The following is a 25,043-nucleotide window of genomic DNA, read 5'->3' as shown; positions in this document are numbered from 1 at the left end:
CTTCATGGGCCACATGGTTCCAACTCTCACCTCTGAATTTTTGATCAAATGTCACCTTCTAAAGGAGGTCTTCCCTGACCATACTCAAAAACTGCAAGCTCTCCTACAGAGAGCTGTTCTACTTCATTTTTCTCTGTAGCTCTTATGACTTAGATGACAGATGAGAAGCTTTACCTATTTATTTATTGTCTGCCTGACTTGATATAATATAAGCTCCATGAGGACATGGACTTTGTTTTATTCATTGCTATACCCCCTGTGCCTGATCTCATGCCTGAAATATACTGTATGTTCAAATACTTATTGAATAAAGGAATAAATGCATGCTTTTGGAAGCACCAAGATGGAAGAGCTTTTCTGAATCATCTAGGCCAGAGATTGCCAAATTTTTTTCTGTAGACAGCCAGATAGTAAACATTTTCAAAGTGTGCAGCCATCTGATCTAAGTCACAACTACTCAATTCTGCCCTTGTAATGTAAAAGCAGTCACAATGTGTAAACAAATGAGTGTGTCCGTGTTTTAATAACATTTTATTTACAAAATCAGGTGGCGAGCAGGATTTGAACTGTTGGCCAAACCCTGATCTAGATTATTCTGTTGCACTGAGTATTAAGGCCTTAATCACCAGTTCTACCAAAATTTATTACACAGAATTCATAACTTCTAGAGCTAGGGCCTTCTAGACCAATAATCCAATCTAACCCCTGTGGCAGACATAGATGCTTACCTAGCATCCATTATCTCCTTCTTTCTACCTAAAAGAAACCCATTTTGTTGTGGGGACAGCAATGTGTATAGCTAAGAATCTATGTTTCTCAGCGTCTCTGTAGCTAAAAGTGACCATGGGCCAAACTTATGGCCAATAAGATACACAGACAAGTCATGTGGAGAACATTTTAGGAAAAGTCCTTTAAAGAGGGTTGACAGGTGGCATACTCTTTTTGTTCATTACCCTTGTCCCTCTTCCTATTTTAAATGCAAAGGCCATACCCAGGGAATTGTAAGAGCCACACCCTAAGGACAGCAGAGTAGGAGGAGAGGAGGCAGGTACTTTGAAGATACTGTGGAGCTCAGGCACAGGTCCTCCAGATGTCTTGTTATAAAAGGAAAAACTAACCTCTGGTTAAGCCACGATAAGTGGCTTTTAAAGAGAAAAAATGAATATTTGGTTAAGCCACTATAAGTAGCTTGTAAAAAGAGAAAATGAGTCATCCAAGATCCTAAAAGCCAGCAAGTGGCATAACAGAGACTTCAACTGATCCTATGACTTCCATTTCAGTAGTTTTTCTCTCATGCCACTCCCCACTTAAAGACAGAATGAGCATGGTAACCAAGTCAGGCAAACTGAAACCTCCCTGGGCTTTTCTACCCAAACTATATAGAAGAGCCATCTCTTTCTCTTTAGGTTGTGAGTGATAGGATTAATTTAGGGGCTGTCAGTGGTGTGGAACTGACACCTAAAGCTAGATAAAATCTCCAGAATTCCTAGCTATCTGAGCCTGGAAAATGATCATTTTTGGATAGGAACAAAGCTTTTCTAATTTACATGTTATCTATTTTGCATGGAATAGCATGTTGTGCCTTTTATTCTGTCTTTTCCTAAAATGCTCTCCACATGACTTCTCTGTGTATCTTATTGGGCAGAAGTGTGTTGAAGTGTGTGCCCACACATACACATACACACACATATCATTTTTTGTGCCTATCCCAGGAACTTAAATGTGGGTTGTAGGCTTAACTCTCTGACTAACCGGATCCAGGTCACCTGGTTCATACATGATTTTTGGTTCTGAGTTTTCCAATCATTTACCAAAACGAGATGACTCATCCAACATTAGCCTTAAGTATTAAAAGATGGGCTGAAACGGTATTGGAAAAAAATCTTGGAAAAGTATGAAGTGCTAAATAATTATGTAGGATTATTATAAGTGAATAAATACAACTGATATAAAAGAAAATAGGAAAGAGACTCTTTCCTCCTACCTCATCCAAAGCTATAAAAATCTTTAAAACCTCCTTTAAAATGATGAGCACCACAAAAGGCCTCCTCTTGCAGTCGGCCTAGACAACAAAGACAGGAACTCTTGTGCACCACATTCCTGGGACTACTAACAGGCCCATAATGTTCCCCTCAAAAATGACTTGCCTCAGTCTATTCCCATCCCTGTTCTAGTCATAGCCTCCCCACTTTGTTGATCTTTAAAAACCAAAATTAAGTAGCCACATACATACTATTTCAAACTTCAAATGACTTAGATGAATTGACATGTATATGGTCATTTGCTGTGGCCAGAGCAAACAGCAAAAGACTGAAACCATCTAAATGCCCACTAAAAAGAGGCTGTATAATAAAATTATGCCATATCCATATAATGGAATAGTATGTAGCTGTCAAGAAAAAGAAACTCTTTATGCACTAACTCTGATAGGATTACCTAGATACATTCAGTGAATCAAGCTAAGTGAAAGATTGGTATATAGCTATACTACTACCATTTGTGTAAAACACAAGAAAAGAACACACACACCATGATGCCAGGCATAAAGGCACGGGATCTCTTGGGACAAATACAAAGAAACAAATTACCTTGGTTTTCACTACAAAGAGGAGCTGGGTTTGCTGAAGAACAGAGTGTGGGAGAGACTTTTGCATCTTTTGATTTTTGCATCATGTGACTATATTAACTTTACACCAAACAGACAGACTGAGAGCATAATACAGCATAAACATATGGAAGGACAAAGATACCACCAGGTCATACAGATCTCTAATAATTAAGCACAGAGGTTGACGCATTTAGCTGCCAGAATAATCAACTCAAAGTTTAATAGTCTAACACAGTAGTTGTGTTAACATAGGGTAGTGATTGGAATATAACAATCATCCTGCCCTCCCCTATCAACTTCATGAAACACATGGTCACCCAACACATGCTTCTATTAGCAAAAACAGAGGATGAAGTAACCAATTAGGTATTCAAACAACAGCATGCTCCCATTAATGTAGGTATGTATGTATGTATGTCAGTGTACACACACGCAAGCACATACACACACGCACATACACACACACACACAATAAAGTGTGAAGATAAATGAGTAGCCAGATTTTTAATACACTTTCCATTTCACAAATACTCCCTGAGGATACACAAGGAACAATTTTTCAGCAACAACCACCAGAAACACAGACCTACTGTGACTTAAACAAATTAGAGTTAACAAGTAGTCTGGAGGAAAGTGGCTTCTGCATTTGTGGTAGCATGTCTGCAGTGTCATGGCCATGATTTCTGCGAGTCTCCTGTCCATTCCCTTATGGCAACAAGATGGTTGATCTTACTCCAGGCATCACATCCATATTCAGGACAGGAAGAAGGTAAAGGAGGTGATGTCATCTCTTTTTATCAAGAAAAGATAAGACTGTCCCAGAAACCCTCAAGTGGACTCTTACTTGTATCTCATTAGCCTGACCTATTCATATGGCTATTTCTGAGTAGGCTCCACACCCAACATGGGCCTTGAACTCAAGACCCCGAGACCAAGAGTTTCACCCTCTTCCGACTGAGCTAGCCAGGTGCTCCTCATATGGCTATTTCTGAAAAGGAGTCTTAAAGCATAAATATTTAGTTTTTACAGCATATTAGAGGCATGCAATGGCAAAATAAGCTCAGAATGAATACTGGACAAACCAGCCCACGATGTGTGCCACAAGGACTCTGACAGGCTATAAAAGTTGGCATGTAGAGGTGGTAAGTGTGACCCCCGACAGTTTATGTGCCTTATTGCCTGCCTTCAGAATATTTTAAAATATGACAATACGATGGATTTTAGATTGGATGCACAAGCTGACAAGTAAAAATACTGAAGGCTTTTCATAAATCCAAAAATAAAAAATTAATGTACAAGTTATACATTTATATTTATGTGCCTTCTTATTAGAGGTAATTGTCCTGCCAAATAAATGCACATCCAAAAGTTACACACATTTATTTTCTGTATATTTCTCCTTAAATGTAAGTTTTCATTTGTTTAATGAATTATGTTATAATTGCAATTAATTTCTCAGGATCTATAGACCAGTTCTGTTCCCTCCACTTTGTTAAATGCTAAAGTTTTGTTACAACCGAAGTCCCAAAGAAAATCAATTACCCTATAGTGTCACCATCAGTCTACAGTGCAAAGACATTATACACACAAATATTTTTTCCTGAGCCATTTGGAGGTAAGTTTCAAACATTAAAAGCCCTTCTCCTAAATACTGTGTAAGAGACCCCACTAAAAAGAGAGACATTCTCTTACTAACTAGAATATTATCATGTCTACGACTATTAATGATTCTAATTAACAGGACTATTAATTAGTAATTTTAATGAATAATAAGTATTATCATTTAATCTGTTAAAACTTCTCCAAATGTCTCCCAAAGTATTTTTTTAATCAAAGGCTAATCACACCTAAATGTTTTTGTTTAAAGTGCCGTGTTTTCAAAATTATTCATCCAAAGCGAGTTAATTTTTAATTTTTACCTATATCATTTTTATTGGCTGTCAGTTGATCGGTATTTGGGTTGGATTCCTTATTTATTTATTTATTTTTTTAAAGATTTTATTTAGTTATTCGACAGAGATACAGACAGCCAGCGAGAGAGGGAACACAAGTAGGGGGAGTGGGAGAGGAAGAAGCAGGCTCACAGCGGAGGAGCCTGATGTGGGGCTTGATCCCATAACGCCGGGATCACGCCCTGAGCTGAAGGCAGACGCTTAACCGCTGTGCCACCCAGGCGCCCCTGGGTTGGATTCTTTAAATACAGGTTTTTATATTTATAAAATACCCACTTGTTTTGCATTTTTGTATTTAAATGACTACAGAATATAACAAGAAACTCTTGAGAACATTGTATTTTATAGGAAGAAAAGAAAAATAGGGAAGGAAGACAGGCAGGATTATTTTCGACCTTAAAGAATGGAAATGCACATGAGCACATACAAGCGTGTGCACGCGTGTACGCACACACACACACACACAATTAGAGCAAACACACTCAAAATTTGCCCCAAAAATACAATTACAGAATTCCAAAGCACAAACTCAAATAATAAAGACTGCTACTTGATTTAAGTTTTTTAAATAAATATAAATCTGCTACTTTATTTTTTTTAAGATTTTATTTATTTGAGAGTGAGCAAGAGAGAGAACCCAAGCAGAAGGAGCAGCAGAGGGAAAAGCAAGCTCCCCATTGAGCAGGGAGCCCAATGTGGGGCTCGATCCCAGGACCCTGGGATCATGACCTGAGCCAAAGGCAGAAGCTTAATCAACTGAGCCACCCGGGCGCCCTAAATCTGCTACTTTAATCAAATAAAGAAAATACTCTGAGCTTCCCAATTTAAAACTGAAAATTAATCCAGAAGCAAGGTAACATAGCAGAAAATCATCAGTGTCATTGAGCCTCAGATGGACTGTGAGAAGCGCTCCACATAAGCTTCCCACGATTAATGCTAATGAATGAACTGGCTTCTACCACATTCATAAAAGGTTCAGAATAATATTCTTTATATACACTCTATTCTTCCCTCATGAATATGTGGTTTTCACAGATTCCAAAATCATAGTTACTCTCAAATATCTGATGATTAAAAAAAATAGGTTACAATATGGGAAGCTACTTTACAACCATGAAAAGAACTCTAAAATTTATTATGAGAATTATAATACATGGATTTATTTATTTATCCACATCCACCAACTGTAATATAAGGTCTGTTCAAAATAACCAGTCAATATACTGTACAACTCAGCCTTCAGCTTCATATGATTTCATTTTCCTTTCCTTCTTGTGAAATTAAAATTTTGTGCTCTGAGTTTACTATAACTAATATTAGTGGTTTTGTCCACATGCTCACAAACTAAAGGAAAAGACAGAAAAGCTTTTAGATCACCTAATCAGTACCCTTAGGGGGAAAAAATGCTAATATGGAAACAAAGATCTTTATTTTTTTCTGTATGGGATAAAACAAATGCCTTGTGTGGTTTTAATTACATCCTAATATTTCATAAACATCTTTTAGCGTAAATAGCAAAATAAAGTACCTATTGTGAAAAGCTCAGCAGCTCCCAATTCTGTGATGGCACCAACTTCTACAATCAAGTTTACCGTCCCTACCTCTGGCCACCTTTGAAATCAAATAAACCACCAACAAAACTATGGTTCTTTTTAATGTAACATGTTTACAGAGGTGCTGTTATTATTGTTCTTCCTTTTTAGTACTGTGCTTACTTTTTGCTTACTAACCAAATAATATTACCAAATTATTTTCAGTTATCTAAATTCAGTAGCTAATTTAAATAGTCTTTTGTTTCCCCAAAGGTCTGTTAAGAACACCTCTGCTACGAACTATGGACAAATCATCCTCTGCTATGTAAAAATCTCCAAGTATCCAAAATATTTGGGATTTCCAGGATGTAGGAGGAGGCTAGAGCTCTTGTACAAACAGGAAGCCTAGGCCACAGGCAGAAAGCCAATGTGAATGTGCAAAGCCCTTCAAAGTTACATTTCTGCTGCTGGCTACCCATTTCCACTTATCCTGATACGTCTATCTCATTAGTCTGCTCCTAATCGATTCTGTTAGTAATTTAATACAAAAACAAGTTTTTCTTGTTTCTTATTTGTAAGAGGAGACAAAGAAGAGAAAACTGATTGAGGCTGCCCAGAACAGCCTGACCCAGTTTTATCCCAAGATCTTCCTTTAGGAATAATGCATTTGCCATATCACAAAAGGTAACTTCTGGGTTTCCTGGAAACTGGGATGCTTCTGTTTCTTACTTTCAATATGTACTAAAAAAAAAACTTAGGCGTTACTTAATAAGCAAATGAACTATTTACTTTCAAAATGATTGTCCAGGTCAATAAATGTGATTTTGGGGATGCCTGGGTGGCTCAGTTGGTTAAGCGCTCGCCTTCAGCTCAGGTCATGATCCCTGGGTCCTAGGATTGAGTCCCGCATATTGGGCTCTTGCTCAGCAGGGAGCCTGCTTCTCCCTCTGCCAGTTCTGCCTGCTCTGCCAGCGCTCTCCCTACTTGTGCTCTCTCTGACAGATAAATAAATAAAATCTTAAAAAAAAAATAAAACAAATGTGATTTTTAACCATCCTTTTTCTAGCCAAAGAAAAAAAAACAATGTCTCAAATTTTTACTACTTTTAACAGTTACACTGAATATTATCTAATCACTCTTCCTATTATGGGGCCTCCTAGCTTTCCTACACAATCTTTCTGCATCTTGATTTAAATAAGATACATAACTATTTCTTAAACCTCCGTTTAAAAAAAAATAAAGGAGACCACTCTGACAAGTATTTCAAAGCTCACCACAGCAACTCCTCAGAAAGAGATGAGCAAAAAGCGTTCAATTGTGCCATCAGCTTCCTAAAGAACATTCTTGAAGGCCTTGGAAAACCACATTCATTTCTAAAATGACTGTCTAAAAATTTAAATAAATGAAAAAAATTACTGTCATCTTTACAGTTACTTGCTATTTTTCTTTTTCTCTCCATTCCATCCTCTCACTTAAATTTATTCTGATTTATAACTTCTACACATTTAGAAATATTCTAGGATTCTACATATGTATCTTTTGTTACACAGGAAGAAAAATATGATTTGCTTTGCAACTTTGTGACCTTCTATGAGATATATTCCAGCTAAGGAAGAAAAGATGAAATGCAAAGTATTAATCTTCAATAAGTTTATACACTATGCAAAGTTGTGGATGTCAGTCTTTTATCAAACTCTAAACCCTGAGTTGATTTCCACAGGTGGCCCTGTGCTTATGCCATGGGGTATAGGAGGAAAATGGCACCTGCCAGTTCCTTTATTTCTGGAAGGGTCTCTGTGAATGCTGCCTCTCTGGGACGAGCAAACACCTTCCCCAATGTGTGCCAAAGGCGCTCCTCAGATCACTGTTTCCACACTGTGTGTCCATGGGGTTGTTTGCCTTCCTCTCTTGAAGTCTCTCCCAGACAAGCCTGCTGACCTTTAAAATTCCAGGCTTTCAGCCTCACCGGTTGCCAAATGTTATGAAATTCATTCCTTCTCACTTTCAAAGGCAATTACTATCAGGATTTGTTTTCCCATTGTGCACCCATGTGTGTTAGTCTGTCTCTCACCATTCTCCATGACTACGGCTCCCTCCCCACCTCCAGGACCACTACAGTCACTTTCTCTCCCAAACGCCTCTCCACACTTCCTACCTTCTTAAATGTGGCCTCTTCTCTACCTTTAGTTGTAGAATTTGTTCTGCCAGTCTACAGGTCAGTTTCTGATGTATTTAGGATGATTTGATAGTTATCTAGTTATATTTGTAGGATAAGATGAGCCTCGGATCATCTTACTCCGCCACCATCCTAAACACTGGTTTTTAAAAATAGGTGTAGATATTTACCCAAAGGATACAAAAATACTGATTTGAAGGGATACATGCACCCTGATGTTTATAGCAGCATAATCAACAATAGCCAAATTATGGAAAGAGCCCAAATGTCTACTGACTGATGAACAAATAAAGAAGATATGGTATACATGCACAATGCAATATTACTCAGCCATAAAAAAGAATGAAATCTTGCCATTTGCAATGATGTGAATGGAGCCACAGAGTATTATGCTAAGTGAAATAAGTAGTTCAGAGAAAGACAAATACCATATGATTTCACTTATATGTGGAATTTAAGAAACAAAACAAATGAATATGGAAGGGTGGGGTAGAGAGAGAGGCACACAAAAAAACAGACTCTTAACTACAGAGAACAAACTGATGGCTGCTGGAGGGGAGGCAGGTGGTGGAATGTTAAGCAGGTGATAGGTATTCAGGTGGTCACTTGTGATGAGCACTGAATGTTGTATGTAAGTGATGAATCACTAAATTCTGCACCTAAAACTAATATTGCACTGTATGTTACCTAACTGGATTTAAATAAAAACTTAGAAAAATAAAATTAAAAATTAGAAAATTAAAAAGAAGAAAGTAACTTACAAGGGAAAAACCATAAGGCTAGCAGGAGATTTTTCAGCAGAAACTTTCCAAGCCAGGAGTGGCACAATATATTCAAAATGCTGAATGGGAAAATCCATGGCCAAAAATACTTTATCCAGCAAGGCTATCATTCAAAAATAGAAGGAGAGAGGATTTCCTAGACAAACAAAAACTAAAGAGTTCACCCACTAAACCAGCCCTGAAAGAAATATTAAAGGGGGCTCTCTGAGTGGAAAGGAGAGACCAAAAGTGACAGTATAAAGGTAGTAAACACAAAAGCAATAAAAATGAATATTTCTGTAAAAAATCAGGCAAGGAACTCACAAAATAAAAGGATGTAAAATGTAACAACATATAACTATGTGAAGAGGAGAAGAGTAAAGAATGGGTTCAAACTTAAATGACTACCTACTTAACATAGACTGCTATATGCAGAAGATACACACACACACACACACACACACACCCCTAATGTGACCACTTATCAAAACCCACTAATAAATATGCAAAGAATAAAGAGAAAGAAATCTAAATATATCACTAAAGAAAATCAGCAAATAATGAAAGAAGAAAAGATCAGAGAAAATCTTCAGAAACCATAAAACAAACAATAAAATGACAATAAATAATTTTCTGTATGTAAATGGACTAAATGCTCCAATCAAAAGACACAGGATGACATAATGGTTTAAAAAAACAAGACTCATCTATGTGATGCCTACAAGAGGTCATTTTAGACCTAAAGACAACTGCAGATTGAAAGTCAGGGGATAGAGAAACATCTATCATGCAAATGGATGTGAAAAGGAAGCCAGACACAAATAAGGAATCATGGAACATTACATCAAAAACTAAGGATATACTGTATGGTGACTAACATAATAAAACATTATTATAAAAAAAAAGAGTCAAGGAGGGTCAGATAGTAATTTGAAGAAAAAAAAGAAAGAAAGAAAGAAAGAAGAAAAGAAAGCCAGAGTAGCAATACTTATAACAGACAAAACAGACTTTAAAACAAAGACTGTAATAAGAGACAAAGAAAGACCAATATAATAATAAAGGGGGCAATCCAACAAGAAGATATAACAATTGTAAATATTTATATACCCAACGTAGAAGCACCCAAATACATAAAACAGTTAATAACAAACATAAAAGAACTAACCAATAATAATACAATAATAGTAGGGGACTTTCACACCTCGCTTACATGAATGGACAAATCACCTAAACAGAAAATCAGCAAGGAAACAATGGCTTTGAATGACATGCAGGAACAGCTCAATTTAACGGATGTATTCAGAACATTCCATTCTAAAACAGCAGAATACGCATTGTCTTCAAGTGCACATGGAACATTCTCTACAATAAATCATAGATTAGCCCACAAAACAAGCCTCAACAAATTCAAGAAATCGAAGTCATATCATGTATCTTTTCTGACCACATCTTTATGAAACTAGAAGTCAACCACAAGAAAAAATCCAGAAAGACCAGAAATGTATGGGAGGTTAAATAACATGCTATTAAACAATGAATGGGTCAGCAAGCAGGGGAAAAAAAGTACATGGAAACAAATGAAAATAAAAACACAACAGTCTAAAACCTTTGGGATGCAGCAAAAGTAGTTCTAAGAGGGAAGTTTATAGCAATAGAAGTCCACCTCAAGAAGCAAGAAAAATCTCAAATAAATAACCTAACCTTACACATAAAGGTGCTAGAAAAACAACAACAAATAAAATGTAAAACTAGCAGAAAGAAGGAAATAATAAAGATTAGAGCAGAAACAAATGCAATATAAACTAAAAAACAATAGAAGAGATCAACAAAATCAGGAGCTGGATCTTGAAAAAAACCAATAAAACTGAGAAAACTCTTACCAGACTTATCAAGAAAAAAAGAAGAAGGACTCAAATAAATAAAATCACAAATGAGAGAGGAGAAATAACAACCAACACCACAGAAATATGAACAATTATAAGAGCATATTATGAAAACCCATACATCAACAAATTGGACAATCTAAAAGAAATGGATAAATTCCTAGAAACATATAAACTACCAAACATGAATCAGAAAGAAATAGAAAACTTGAACAGATCAATAACCAGCAAGGAAACTGAATCAGTAATCAAAAAAACTCCCAAGAAATAGAAGTCCAGGACCAGATGGCTTCCCAGGCAAATTCTACCAAACATTTAAAGAACGGTTAATACCATTCTTCTTGAACTATTCCAAAAATTAAAAATTAATTCTAGAGAACAAACTGATGGTTACCAGAGGGGACGGGGGTGGGAGGGATTAAGGAGTGCACTTGTGATGAGCACCATGTGTTGTATGGAAGTGTTGAATCACTATATTATACACCTGAAACTAATATAACACTATATTAACTAACAGGAATTAAAATAAAAACTTTTTAAAAAATGGATATCTACAACATACTTATTTCATATTTTCTATCTAGGGATTCTTTATATGCAAAGTCTTTTGCAAGCTGTTTGAGGTTTCTATTGACATACATACTCTCTCTTTCATGGTAACTCCCCTTTAGGTAAAGTGTTTTATTTCAATTTAAGGTGGTACTTTGGTTTCACATTTGAGGACTATTTTGAGATTTGACTTGAAAGAGCATTGCTTCATGAAAGATTTCCATTTTCTTCCGTTAAGCCCTGGGAGCTTCATATACCTAGGACTACCTTAAATGAAAATTCCATTCTATTCACTAAAAGTGTGATTTTTGCAGTTGGTATTTTGTCCAGTACTTTTGGAATATTTGCAGTCAGAAGGTTCCAAGATCTCCACTTCACGAAATTGCCAGGAACAGGAGTACCTACATTTCCTGAACTTTAGTGTGGTACTTATTGCATCTTACTTTTTATTTATGATACATCTGCCCTTTTTCCTCCCAAACAATGCAGGTTCCTTGATAGCAAAGCTGTTTTGTTTTATCTGTGAATCTCTCATAATAGCCAACAACGTACATAAATGGATTTCAATGAATATTTATTAAATAAAAAGATGTTAAAAATTCTGGAAGTATAAATGCATACGGCCCAAGAACTATGATGAATAATGCTTTGGCAGTTGCCTAATTTATTGTTTTCCTAATTTTGCAATTTGTACATGTGAGTACAACAGACTTAAGTATCACATTCTTTATGATAATGAAGGAGAAACATGTCTGATTTTTTAATAGATAAAAAGAGTAAATTCTCTTAGGAGTCCCTCAAGCTCCAGGTAGCTACAAAGGAAAAAGATTTTAGTGTTTGAAAAAGAAAAATGTGTGTAAAGAATATAGACAAAAGTCTTGAAAAAAAAATGCAAAACTGCACTGGTGAAGAGAATGGTATATTTTTAAAGATTTTTATTTATTTATTTATTTGACAGAGAGAGACAGTCAGTGAGAAAGGGAACACAAGCAGGGGGAGTGGGAGAGGAAGAAGCAGGCTCCCAGCAGAGGAGCCTGATGTGGGGCTCGATCCCAGAACGCTGGGATCACGCCCTGAGCCAAAGGCAGACGCTTAACGACTGTGCCACCCAGGCGCCCCTAAAGTTTTCTAAATTATAAAGATATTCATGTAACATAATTGATGATTTCACAAAAAGGTTAAAATGTGGAATGACAACTTACTTTTGTTCTTCCTATGGAAGCTAATGCTCATGAATTATCAGGGTTTTAGTGAAGATTTGGTCAGTAAAAGAAAACATTTATTGAATATAACCTCTCAATTTGGCAGAAAACTCACAAGAGGGGACTCCCTTCAACCTCAATTGTTGATGGCATTCTTCATTTCATAACAGACCTATCATGTCAGTAAAGTATAAGAATATTCCCCAAATAAATTAAATAAAAGAACACTAAGCTAATAACTTACCTTAGAAAGTCAAAGAGAAGAAGAAATTTGATATTTACAGATAACATTTTATCAACTATTATATTTAGTAGTGAGCAGAACCAACTAAAAAATATACTGTGACATTACTTGTTGAGAACTGGGCAAGAAGCTATAATACCACCCTGAAGTTCACATACCACACATACAGCCACAGTTTGCATGGAAAAAAATAATAATTCATGAAACCAAGTTCATTCAAAAATAACCATGAATAGGAAAAGTCACATCTGAATCATTGTAAGAGCTTTTAAATGTGTGTGTAATCACTTAAAAAGCACAACTAAAAAGGAAATCTATTTATTTCTTTTCCCTACTTAACTAAGCATTCAGTCTATAATCAGCTGGTTAGCATGAAGTATTATTAAGGCACTATTTTTACAGTACCCATTTTTATGGGTTTTGTATGTTACACAAACAGTGGTTTTTAAAAAAATGCATGAATTGGTTATTCTCTTTCATGCTTCCTATATTAAGTCAAACCAAAGCTCTGGATCTTGGCATAATGGTAATGCAAGTGGAAACAAAAACAGTTCAATCTTCAAAATGTTTTTCAATTTTACTCTATTCATTCTATCACATTAAAGTCTCATTTATCAAAAATAGATTTTTAAAGAGCCCTGCGTTTAAGATAATTTCAGAGTTTGTTTCAAATTACAAAAAAATAGGAAATAACAAGTCACTGACTAGAAAAAAACGCATAAAAACAAATTATTTAATCGTAAATGTAAAATTAGTTTTAAAAAAATCCCTTATTGCTGCAGAAGGTCACAGATATCAAACAAATCACCACTCAAAAAATACATGGTTATTTTAAAATTCTGTAGAGATGCTTACTGCTACACCATTTTTCAACCTTTCATTGTAGATAATTTCACTATTAATAAAAGTTAAATGTCAATTAAAAGAAAATCACCCAAACAATACAAAGAAAAATGGTCAAGAGCTATAAGCAGATAACTCACAGATAAATACAAAAGGCCAAGTTATATGTGAAAAGTTGCTCAACTTCACTCATCAAGAAAAGACGAGTAAAAACTGAAAATCTTTTTTTTTTTTTTTTAAAGATTTTATTTATTTATTTGACAGAGATAGAGACAGCCAGCGAGAGAGGGAACACAAGCAGGGGGAGTGGGAGAGGAAGAAGCAGGCTCATAGCGGAGGAGCCTGACGTGGGGCTCAATCCCAGATCGCCGGGATCACGCCCTGAGCCGAAGGCAGACGCTTAACCGCTGTGCCACCCAGGCGCCCCTGAAAATCTTTTTTTTAATCCATAACTTTGGGTATCTTTTATAAGTTGATAATAACCATTAGAAAAGAGTGTGAAGGAGACTTCTAGTTTCCGGTCCAGCATGTAAGGAGCTTGGAAGTTGTCACTCTATCCTAACAAGTAAAAAGCTGAACAAACTGAAAAAAATCAACAACTCTTCTTAGATCCATCAGAGAAGTGAGGTCACAAGGTGAACAACTGCCCCCAAAGTTGGAGATAGTCAGATACAAAGAATCACAACCTATCAGAGCACAAAACCACAAACAGAAGCCTCCACAGAACTCATGCCAGGATAGGAAACCAGAACTGTAATTGAAGAACTGCTGGAGGCTCAGTGTAGGTAGACAAGGCCCTAAGTTAAAAACTCTTGTGGGGAGAGATGGGGGAAGTTGTTGAGGAATGGGATGACACTTTTGTGAGTTTTACCTCCTAGAGCTCTACCAGGTTTTCACAGTAGTGAAAATTGGAGAAAAATTCCTTCATGCTTCAGGGAGGAGGAGGAGAAAAGGAATCATTTTTACATATAAGAGAGCATTCTGTTCTTATTAACAATGCCTGTCCTCAAGAGAAACTATTTTACCAGAGCCTAGTCTGTGGGGTTTTATCCAAGCCTAAACTCAATGCAAAATACTCAACTCCAGGCAGCTCTGAACTGCTACATGGAAAAAGGTAGGAGTGAAAAACAAAGAGGTACTTCCAAAGTTCACAGACCAGAGGCACAGGCTCACTAAAGGACTGGGACATAATTATAGGAATACAGAATGTTTCCCTCCCCCACACCTCATCACCATATTATTAAAGGCTTATTTCCCACAGTTCCTTTTACCCAATACATATGTCCAGTTATCAAGAAAAAATTACAAGGCATACTGTAATGCCAAAAACACAGTTTGAAGAGCAAGAACAAGCATCCAACCAGATTCAGATATGACAAGAATGCTGGAATTATCAGACAAGGAATTCGAAAGAACCATGATTCAAACGCTAAGGGCTCTAATGAAAAAGTAGACAAGATGGAAGAACAATGGATACTGTAAGCACAGAGATGGAAAGTCTAAGAAAGAATACAAAAGAAATGCTAGAAATCAAAAATACTAAGGATATGCAAACACCTAAGACCAAAGAAGGAAAAAGAAAAAAGACTGAAAAGAAAAGCAGAACAGAATATTCAAGAACTGTGGAACAACTACAAAAGATGTAACCTAAACAAAGCAGGAATACCAAAAGAAGAGGAGAGAGAAGAAGAGAAGACATTTTTGTAAAAGTGACTGAGAATTTCTCCAAAATAACATCAGACACCAAATCACAGATCCAGGAAGCTCAGGGAATGGGAAAGATAAATGCCCCCCAAAAAACTATATCCAGGTAAATCATATTCAAATACAGAAAATCAAAGATAAAGATAAAAATCTTGAAAGAAGCCAGAGGGGAAAAAACACCTTCCCACAGAGGAGCAAAGGCAAGAATTACATCTGACTTCTCAGAAATCATGGAATAAAGAAGAGAGTGATGTGAAATATTTCAAGTGTCAAAATAAAAAACAACAAAAACAAAAAACTACACACACACACACAAAAACCCTCCATCAAACTTGGATGCATGGACTGCAAAATTATCTTTCAAAAGGAGTAATAAAGACTTTCTCAGACTAACAAACATTAAGGGAATTTGTTGCCAGTAGACCAGCTTTGCAAGAAATATTAAAAGAGAAAGACACTGATAAGCCAGAAACATGGTTCTACATAAAGGAATAACATTAGAGAAGTAATAAGGGAAGCTTAAATCAACTTTTTTCTTTTTTAAAAAAAGATATTATTTTATTTATTTGAGAGAGAAACAGAGAAAGAGTGCATGAGCAGGGGAAGGGGAAGAGGGAGAAGCAGACTCCCCACTGAGCAGGGAGCAGGATCAATCCCAGAGATCATGATCTGAGCCAAATGCAGATGCTTAACCGACTGAGCCACCCAAGTGCCCCTAAACTTTTATTTTTCTTATTCATAAGTGATCCAACAAACAATAATTTGTTCAAAATAATAAAAGCAACAATGTATCTATGTGTGTGTATTTATATATGATTATGTACACCTGAAATGAATGACAGCAATGACACAGGGATGAGAGGGAGGAATTAGGAATTTTTTATTTGAGGTACTTGCGTTACCCATGAAGCAGTACAGTATTATTTGAAAGTAGACCTAGATTAGTTGTAAATGTATATTGCAAACTGTAGGGCAACCACCAAAAAAAGTTTAAAAAAAAATTGATATACTACAAAAGGAGAGAAAATGGCATCGTGATAAATGCTCAGAGTATAGAGAAACAAGCATTCCCACATGGGAAAATGATATAAACAAAAATTACAGACAACATGAATCTCTCTCAATAGGGTAATGGATAAATTATGGAACCACAGACTATTCAGCTATAAATATATACTGATATATCAAAAGCATCAAGATACAGGGCGCTTGGGTGGCTCAGTCAGTTAAGTGTCTGCCTTTGGCTCAGGTCGTGATCCCAGCGTCCTGGGATCAAGCCCCTGCTTTGGGCTCCCTGCTCAGTGGGGAGCCTACTTCTCCCTCTTCCTCTGCCCCTCCCCCTGCTTGTGCTCTCTCTCTCTCTCTCTCATGAATAAATAAAATCTTTTTTAAAAAAAGCATCAAGATATGTTAAGTGAAAAGTATTCCGCAAAACAATATATTAGAAATCTCTTCTATATAATTGTTTAAAATGATTAGAGAGGGAGAGAGAGTAGGGGTGGGAGGTACCCGGACAGAGAGAATAGACTATGAAGACACATTCCAAATTATCGGTAGGGGTTCTTTCTGGCAAGAGCAACGGGACTTAGAGTAAATGGAAAGGGGGTATCTGTCTTGATTATTATATAAAATTTTTCTATGTATACACTGCAATGAGAATCTCTAGATATGTTATCTATGCAAATGTTTTTTTAAAAGAAAAAACAAAGGAAGCAAGAAAGGAAGAATATAGTAGTGTCTTTCCATAAAACCAAGAAAGTGGTTGCTAGCTTGTCTCAGTCACTGCCAGAACGATTTCAACCAAATTATTTCAAATAGGAACTTGAGATCCACTATTAACAATTTTAATTTATAGTGTCAATTAAGGAGCAATTTGATTTACAACTATACTTTCACACAAATAGTTTAGATTGGCCTGAGAACAAGCCAAGGATCCAACAGAATTTTGGAGCTAGAAGGACTTTCTGGCCCCTCATTTGATACATGAGGAAACTGAGAACAAAGATACTTGTCCTAAAACAAACAACTAATTTCATCACTGTTAAAAGAGGAAAGAACTCAACCTTCTTGCTCCTTGTCCAGACCTCTGGTAAACTCAATTTATTTCTTCTAACTACTTTATCAATATCATCTGTGGTTCCTGACAATTCCCACGTGGTTCCGGGAAATTTTCATTTTCCAATCCCATTTCCAAATCACCTGACTAAAAAGAATTTCACATTTTCAGGTTGGAGACAGTAAGAGAATCCATAGAACTCAGCATGGTGAAGGAATTTAGAAACTGTCTAATATTCCTTTTTTTTTTTTTAAAGAAAACAAAACAACTTAAGTTTAACTTGCTATATCCAGTGAGTCAGACACAAAGTCCAGAGTGCAAAACCCCTAGGATAGTCTCCCCCTGTACTTCCCATTCATTTTACTTAAAAAAAAAAAAAAAAAAAAAAAAAAAGGACAGTATGATACTACAGAAAGAATACATACTAACTGGGTGACATTGGGCAAGTCATTAAATTTGAAAACTAAGTTTCTTTAACTATTAAATACACAGGGTCAATCAGGTGAGCTCTGAAGTTTCTTACGTCTTTCCATGATTCTGGAATTTTAAAGATAGGCTTCAAATGCATTAGGTCTTGGGATCCAGTGGCAAAATGAAATACCACAGTCCAACTCTCTGAGTAGCTTCAAAGAGCTATAGAGAAAGAGAGCACAGACAACAGAAGAGAATAGAATGGAGTTCAGGAACTCCTTAGCATGGACCCAAATCTGGAAAAATAGGACTAGCTGGTGAATTTGTGGTTTTAGATTCAGTGAAGTGCTTCAGAAAGTTGCTATGTGCCATAATTCCACACATGCCACAGGTTCCCAGGAAGTTAACTTCTCCTGAACATCTAGTTTTCACCTCTTACTATTCCTACCCAGTAATGTTCTGAGAATGCATCTAATATAGTTGGACAACTAATAACAAATTTTATAAATTATATATGCTATTAAGGACAAAGAATTTGGTTTCCTTTAAAAACAGCATTCGACAGTTGGTAACTGCTAAAACAAAAGACCAATAATACTTAAGTCTGATTCTGGTATATTTGAGGATATAGTAACATGAATGTAAGTAACCTTTTTCTGAAAAATCATGAGAGGCAGACCTCAAAGGCTTGTTCCTAACTCATTCCTCAGCTCACATTTTGCTACAAGGCAATTCTTGCTAGCATGCATATAGTTAATACCATTATTTATGTCTTCATAACCTCAGTTTAAATAACTGTAAGAAATAACCTGTACAGTCTCTTCATATTGAATTCTTTTCCTATAGTTATTCACTCTGTTCTTCTTTCAGATATATCCAATTCTTTACTGCCCATAATCTGTTTTTTCTTTCTCTCTTTGTCCTAAAAATCTTTCCTGACAGGGCATGATACTTATTAAAGGCCTGAACAATAATGAAACAGTTTTACCCCCATCCCCAGAACCTTCCATTGATCCCATCAGTTGTATGCTTATCTAGTTGATATGTTTTATCCTTTGAGCTTCTAAGTGGATTTTCATAAATTCTAAGTAGACATACTTTTTGGATGAAATATATTTTGAGTAGGTAAATCCCAAATTTTGGCAGAATAGTTTAGAGCTCCCCACCAGTACCCTAAAGGTAGGACTGGGGCTAGGGTGTGACTGAAAACGCAGGCATTGGTGGGAAAACCAGAAGAAAAGAATTGATCACTGGCATAGGTTTCTGTCCCTCTTTCCAAAATGGTGAGGGTGGAAGAAAAAGAGGAGACAAATAAAAAAGCACCAGCTAGATGTGAAGGATCCAAGAATAGATGAGGCCTCAAGACACAAGAATGCCAGGTAGGGAAGTTCCCCAGTCCCATGCCACACTCAGGCCAATAAGATGCTCCAGGAGTAAAGCAGAAAAACTAGCCTGATATACTTGGGCAATGAGGACTTGACATTCTCACTGATTATTTCAGAAGTTTCAGACCATCTGATTCCACTACCACTAGCATCTACCGTCAGTGGACGCTATGTATCCTAAGGAAACCACAGGCTACAACAAGACCATGGACACCACAGTGAATTCAGCAGCAATAGAAGCCAGCAACCCAAAAGGAGGTGGAGGGCAAGTCCCATCTCAGCAGAAGCCAACAATAAGGAGGAGGGAGACCATGTACCAGATGGTCCCTCTCACAATGACAAAGAAGCTCCCTTGAATCCTGATGCCAGCCAGCAGAGAGGAAAAAGTGGTAAACAAATATAAAGTGCCATGTATAAAGGGACGAGGCTTACATGGAAGGAACTAGTAAAATGAAGGCAAGAAGTCAGGCATTAAACTGAGTTAAAGAAGATAAACAGTTACAAAAGGCACCCTTCCTGCAATTTCCAGCATGGGCTGGGAAGGAGAGACAGTATGGGTGTGTAGATCTGGTGAAGTCTTCCCCAGCCACAGGCCCAGAACACATGCTTTGAACATGACTTTGAAGCCTAAGCCTGGGCCTGGCAATACGTCCCCTGCAGCTGCACAGGACTCCTTTGGCAAGGCCCCACACAGTCTGCATGTAGCCCCTGTGGCCCAGAGAGTCAAACACCAAGTGGGTCAGTCCCTCTAAGCCTTCAGTGGCCTGTGGGCTCTGAAGTCCTCTGTGTCTTCTGCCCTCAATGGTGCCAGGCTCCCACTACACACCCGGCCACTAGGTACTGATCATCTACTCCCTGTCTGCACTCAAGAGTATCCTACTGTCTGCACAGCAACTCCAGACCAGTCCCAGCCTGACCAAACCAGAGAACTTCTCTGCTACCTAGCCAAACCATACCTTCTTCATTAAGGTCTGTGTCCCTTCCAAGCATGTCCTTAACTTGGACACTCTCTCAGCTCTAGAGTACCACCTAGAGTTTCTTTATATCTTACAGTTACTCTTTCAACATAGTTAACAATTCTTTATACTAAACTTCCCCTGATTAACCTAATGTATAGTTTGGGGGCTTTTTAAAGATTTTATTTATTTATTTGTCAGAGAGAGAGCACACAACCAGGGGGAGCAGCAGGTAGAGGGAGAAGCACGCTCCCTGCTGAGAAAGGAGCCTGATGCAGGACTCTATCCCAGGACCCTGGGATCATGACTTGAGCCTAAGGCAGACGCTTAACCAACTGAGCCACCCAGGCACCCCAATGTATAGTTTCCATCTCCTGATTGGACCCAGTGGGCTACATCCACCTAGTCTCAAAATCTGACTCTCCCAGTATTTCCACTTTCTCATTTCCTTTCCATCCCTTGGACCATTCCCAGCCCCTCATGTCTCTTTCCTATAGAGACGGTCTTGGACAACCTTGGATCTATTTTATAAACCCTCCCCCAAAATACCATTTTATTTGTCAACTTAGAAACACATAAGTGTTCTCTCCTTCCTATCAGATCAAATATGAACTCCTATGTTGAGATTTTAAGGCCTTCTGTGACCTGGCCTCACCAGCCCCACTGCATATAAGGAATACTTCCTGCCAGGTAAGAGTCATATAGGTGTCTAGCCTTCATGATACCACATCCTACTGTCATGTCTGTGTTTATGCTCCTCTCTTCTCCCTCTTTTCCCACTTATCCCAGAGCCTTCTGGGGCCAGTTCTAAGAGTGCCCATCCATGAGTTCTTTTGGGAACAATTTCTTCCTACACTTTTGTCTGCGTGTCCTCATCATATAATTAGCATCTTATTATACCCTGTCTTAATTCTCCAACTAGAGATAACACCTCCCAGATTAACCCTATAATATACTTCTCTAATTTATTCATAGCTATTACCCCAATTTATTTTTAACTATACTTTATATGTCTTATACAACTTCACTACTCTTTCACATAGTGTTAAGCTCAATGTTACATGATGGGAAAATCAGACTAAGTCAAATAGTTTTAACCCTATGTAACAGTTATGGATAGGATCACTGCAAGACTATATAAAATCTTTCTACAGATTAGAAAAAGGCACCCCTTCCCCCAAACTGATTCCGCAGCCTCACATCTGGTTACACAGCTTGGCAAATGGAGCCCAGGCAGGATTTCAACTCAACCCTATACAACTGTACATGGCAGCACTGGATTTATTAACATGTCACTGACTAAAAGAGTCGAAGTGTATTATAAAAAAAAAAAAACTTTTAAAGGATATTGTCTCTTGAATTTTGTTTTAGTAGAATTTTATGCTACTGTATATCACTCTAATCCTAGATAATGTCTCACAGCTTGGGTATTAAATTAGTTTTATGGCAAATTTCATGCATTCGTAGGTATTTCATGTGATTCTCTTCATGACCAATATTAACTGGAGGTCTAAGTCCACGCTAGGCCCTGGAGCTGGGCCCTGCAGCTAGGCCCTGCGGCACAAATATGGTATCTGACTGGTTTACAGCTCATTGAATCAATCTATATTTAGAAGAACATAATTTTGTCATGTTATACTTACTGATAAACTTGTTTTGCATAGTCTCCAACAGTGCTTGGTGAGCATCTTCAGCTTGTAAAGCATGTGAACATTCTCTAGCCAGTATGGTGCGCACAAGATGCTCCCCACATCCTAGAAATAAAAGGAAACCAAGAGGGGTTGAGGAAAAGTAGTGCTAAACATCCATCTTGTCTTATTAGCATTAAAACACCCTTATATGCCACTTAAGAAGTAGCTGTTTGGGAGAATAATTCAGTGATGGATGAAATGACTTCTATGAGCAATCTAGAATTTTAATGAGACTCAGCGGAAAATAAACAAATAACTGTATCAAAAGGAATGTCAAAAGAAAACAGAAAAATAAAAGAAAACCCCTTTTTCATAGGAATGATTTACATAATATAGGAATTCAGAGTCTCTGCCTAGGAATCTCCTATGGTTCTGCTCTTTTCCATTGTTGGGTAACTACAGAAATTCTATTTTATAATTTATTTGTTTACTACAATTGCCCTAGTCTCCCACTTTGCCTCTGGCACCCCACACACCTGGGAGCATGGGAAAAAATCTAAACAGCCAGGGGCAATCCAGATCCCCATTTACCTACTTTTCACTAAAATGTCCACCACACATCAACAGCTGCAAAGTGGACTTAATAAAATAGCAACTTTCTCACCTTATAATAGTAACTTACATAGACTTCAGGGATGAAACTCTGTAATTCTAAAAAAAAGAATGCATTTTTAAATCCCTGTAATGAACTGGGACCATTCAGACACACTAAAAAAGGGTAAGCATGATGGCGATGGGAAGCACTGCCTAGAATTCCATTACACTTTTTATCTGTTAAAAGTAGAAACTGCCTGCAAAGACAAAAGAAATTTAACTTATAGGTTGATAAGTTCAAATAAAAGATTTCTGAAGAAGCTGATTTTTTTCTTAGATAAACAAAATTAAAAAGCTACTTTCATAAATATTGGAGGGGTAAACCTTCTCAAAAAAGTACAAAGTGGGGGCACCTGGGTGGCTCAGTCATTGAACATCTGCCTTTGGCTCAGGGTGTGATCCCGGCGTCTGGGATCAAGCCCCACATCAGGCTCCTCTGCTGGGAGCCTGCTTTTTCCTCTCCCGCTCCCCCTGCTTGTGTTCCCTCTCTCACTGGCTATCTCTCTCTCTGCCAAATAGATAAATAAAATCTTAAAAAAAAAAAAAAAAAGTACCAAGTGACAGGGCACCTGGGTGGGTGAGTCAGTTAAGCATCCCAGGTCATGATGGTTTGGCTCAAGTCATGATCTCATGGGTCATGAGATCGAGCCCCGCATCAGGCTCCATGCTCAGCGAGAAGTCTGCTTGAAGGTTCTCTACCTCTGCCCCTCCCCACCATGCACACGCTCTCTCTCAAATAAATCTTTAAAAAAAATACTAAGTGCCCCTTGAAATGCTTATTATATATAAAATCAGTTGCATTAGCTACAATGTAAATATCCTCTTACCCAAATGAGAACAGTAAATACATAAGACCTGCTTCCCATTTCTTAAAAAATTAAAATAAAATCTTGAGGGAAGCAGTTCAGCATGGGCGCTGGCTGCCTAACTTGCTTACGCCACGTCCCACACACCTGGTGCTACTGCCCCTCTCGGTCAAGCTTGCTTCAGTCCCAGTGGGACAGGCCCTTCCCCCAGAAGACCAGCAGAAACTCCTGCCCACCCCACAGATCCCAAACAGAGAGTTCTACAGGGCCTCTGTTCTGCTGGAGTTGGTATCAGGGTCATTTCACAAGCAGACCAGAGCACACCTAGTTAAAACTCACCACAGTCAGGCCAGGAACCAAACACTGCCCACAACAAAGAAGAGTCTCTGCAGATGACTGGCCCGAAGGACAGAGCCACCAAAACACAATAGCACAGTGCACACAACTCACATGGGAGACATTCCCTGAAATGTCAGACCCTGGGCCCTACATGGCCTCTTCTTCATAAGGCCATTACTTTCAGGAGCAGGAGACATAATGGGCTTTTCTAACACACAAAAGAAGGCAGGAACCTAGACAAAATACGAAGATGGAGGAATTTATCCCAAATGAAAGAAGAAAATAAAGCCACAGCCAGAGAGCTAAGCAAAACAGAAGTAAGGAACATGCCTGATGGAGAAATTAAAGCAACAATCATAAAGATATGTGCTGGGCTTTAGAAAAGAATAGAAAAAAAAAATAGAAAAGAATAGAAAACATTCTATCCCATACAACAGATATAAAGGAGTTAAAAAAGAATTAATCAGAGATGAAGAATACAATAAACAAGATTGTAAATAAGCTTGAGGCAATGAATAGCAGGGTGGAAAAGGCAGAGGAATGAATGAGTGATCCAGAAGACAAAATAATGGAAAATAATGAAGCTGAACAAAGAGAGAAAGAATTATGCACCATGAGAATAGACTTAGGGAACTCAATGACCCCATCAAATGTAATAACATTCCTATTATACGAGTCCCAGAAAAAGAAGAAAGAGAAAGGGAGCAGAAAATTTATTTCAAGAAATAACAGCAGAAAACTTTACTAATCTGGGAAAGGAAACAGACATCCAGATCAGGAGGCACAGAGAACTCCTATCAAATCAACAAAAGCAGGCCAACACCAAGACATACTGTAATTAAATTTGCAAAATACAGTGATAAGGGAAAAATCTTGAAAGCAACAAGACAAAATAAGTCCTTAACTCACAAGGGACAACCCGTAAGGGTAGCTGCAGATTTCTCAACAGAAACTTGGCAAGCCAGAAGAAAGTGGCATGATATACTCAAAGTGCTGAATGGGAAAAATCTGCAGCCAAGAACACTCTATCCAGCAAGACTATCATTCAAAATAAAAGGAGAGACAGAGTCTCCCAGACAAACAAAACCAAAGGAGTTCAGGACCAGTAAACCAGCCCTGCAAGAAATATTAAAGGAGACTTTTTGGTGCCAAGAAGAGACCAAAAGTGACAAAGACAAGAAGGATCAGAGCAAATCTCCAGAAACAATGAAAAAACAAGTAATAAAATGGCAATAACTACATACGTATCAATAATTACTCTGAATGAAAATGAACTAAATATTAAATGCTAACAAATCAAGAAGCATAGGGTGTAGGAATGGATAAAAAAACAACCCATCCATATGCTGGC

The 25,043-nt window shown here is 37.5% G+C and overlaps 1 protein-coding gene across 3 annotated transcripts in view; it reads right to left on the bottom strand.

Annotated features, from left to right (window-relative positions):
• TASP1 (taspase 1) overlaps positions 1–25,043 on the bottom strand; it is a 258,243-nt gene that overhangs the window by 87,402 nt on the left and 145,798 nt on the right. For all 3 annotated transcript variants that reach the window (XR_571645.2, XM_008703359.2, XM_040637977.1), the window contains one exon: positions 21,906–22,016. Coding sequence is in view for 2 of the 3 variants with exons in the window: in XM_008703359.2 (XP_008701581.1) it covers positions 21,906–22,016 (111 nt within the window). In the remaining variant the exon portion in view is untranslated. The remainder of the gene's footprint in view (positions 1–21,905; positions 22,017–25,043) is intronic.

The sequence above is a fragment of the Ursus maritimus genome, unplaced genomic scaffold (genome assembly GCF_017311325.1).
Source record: "Ursus maritimus isolate PB19 unplaced genomic scaffold, ASM1731132v1 scaffold_22, whole genome shotgun sequence".
Taxonomy (NCBI): domain Eukaryota; kingdom Metazoa; phylum Chordata; class Mammalia; order Carnivora; family Ursidae; genus Ursus; species Ursus maritimus.
Note: the sequence above shows the minus strand (reverse complement) of the source record. Positions and strands in the feature narration are given on the sequence as shown.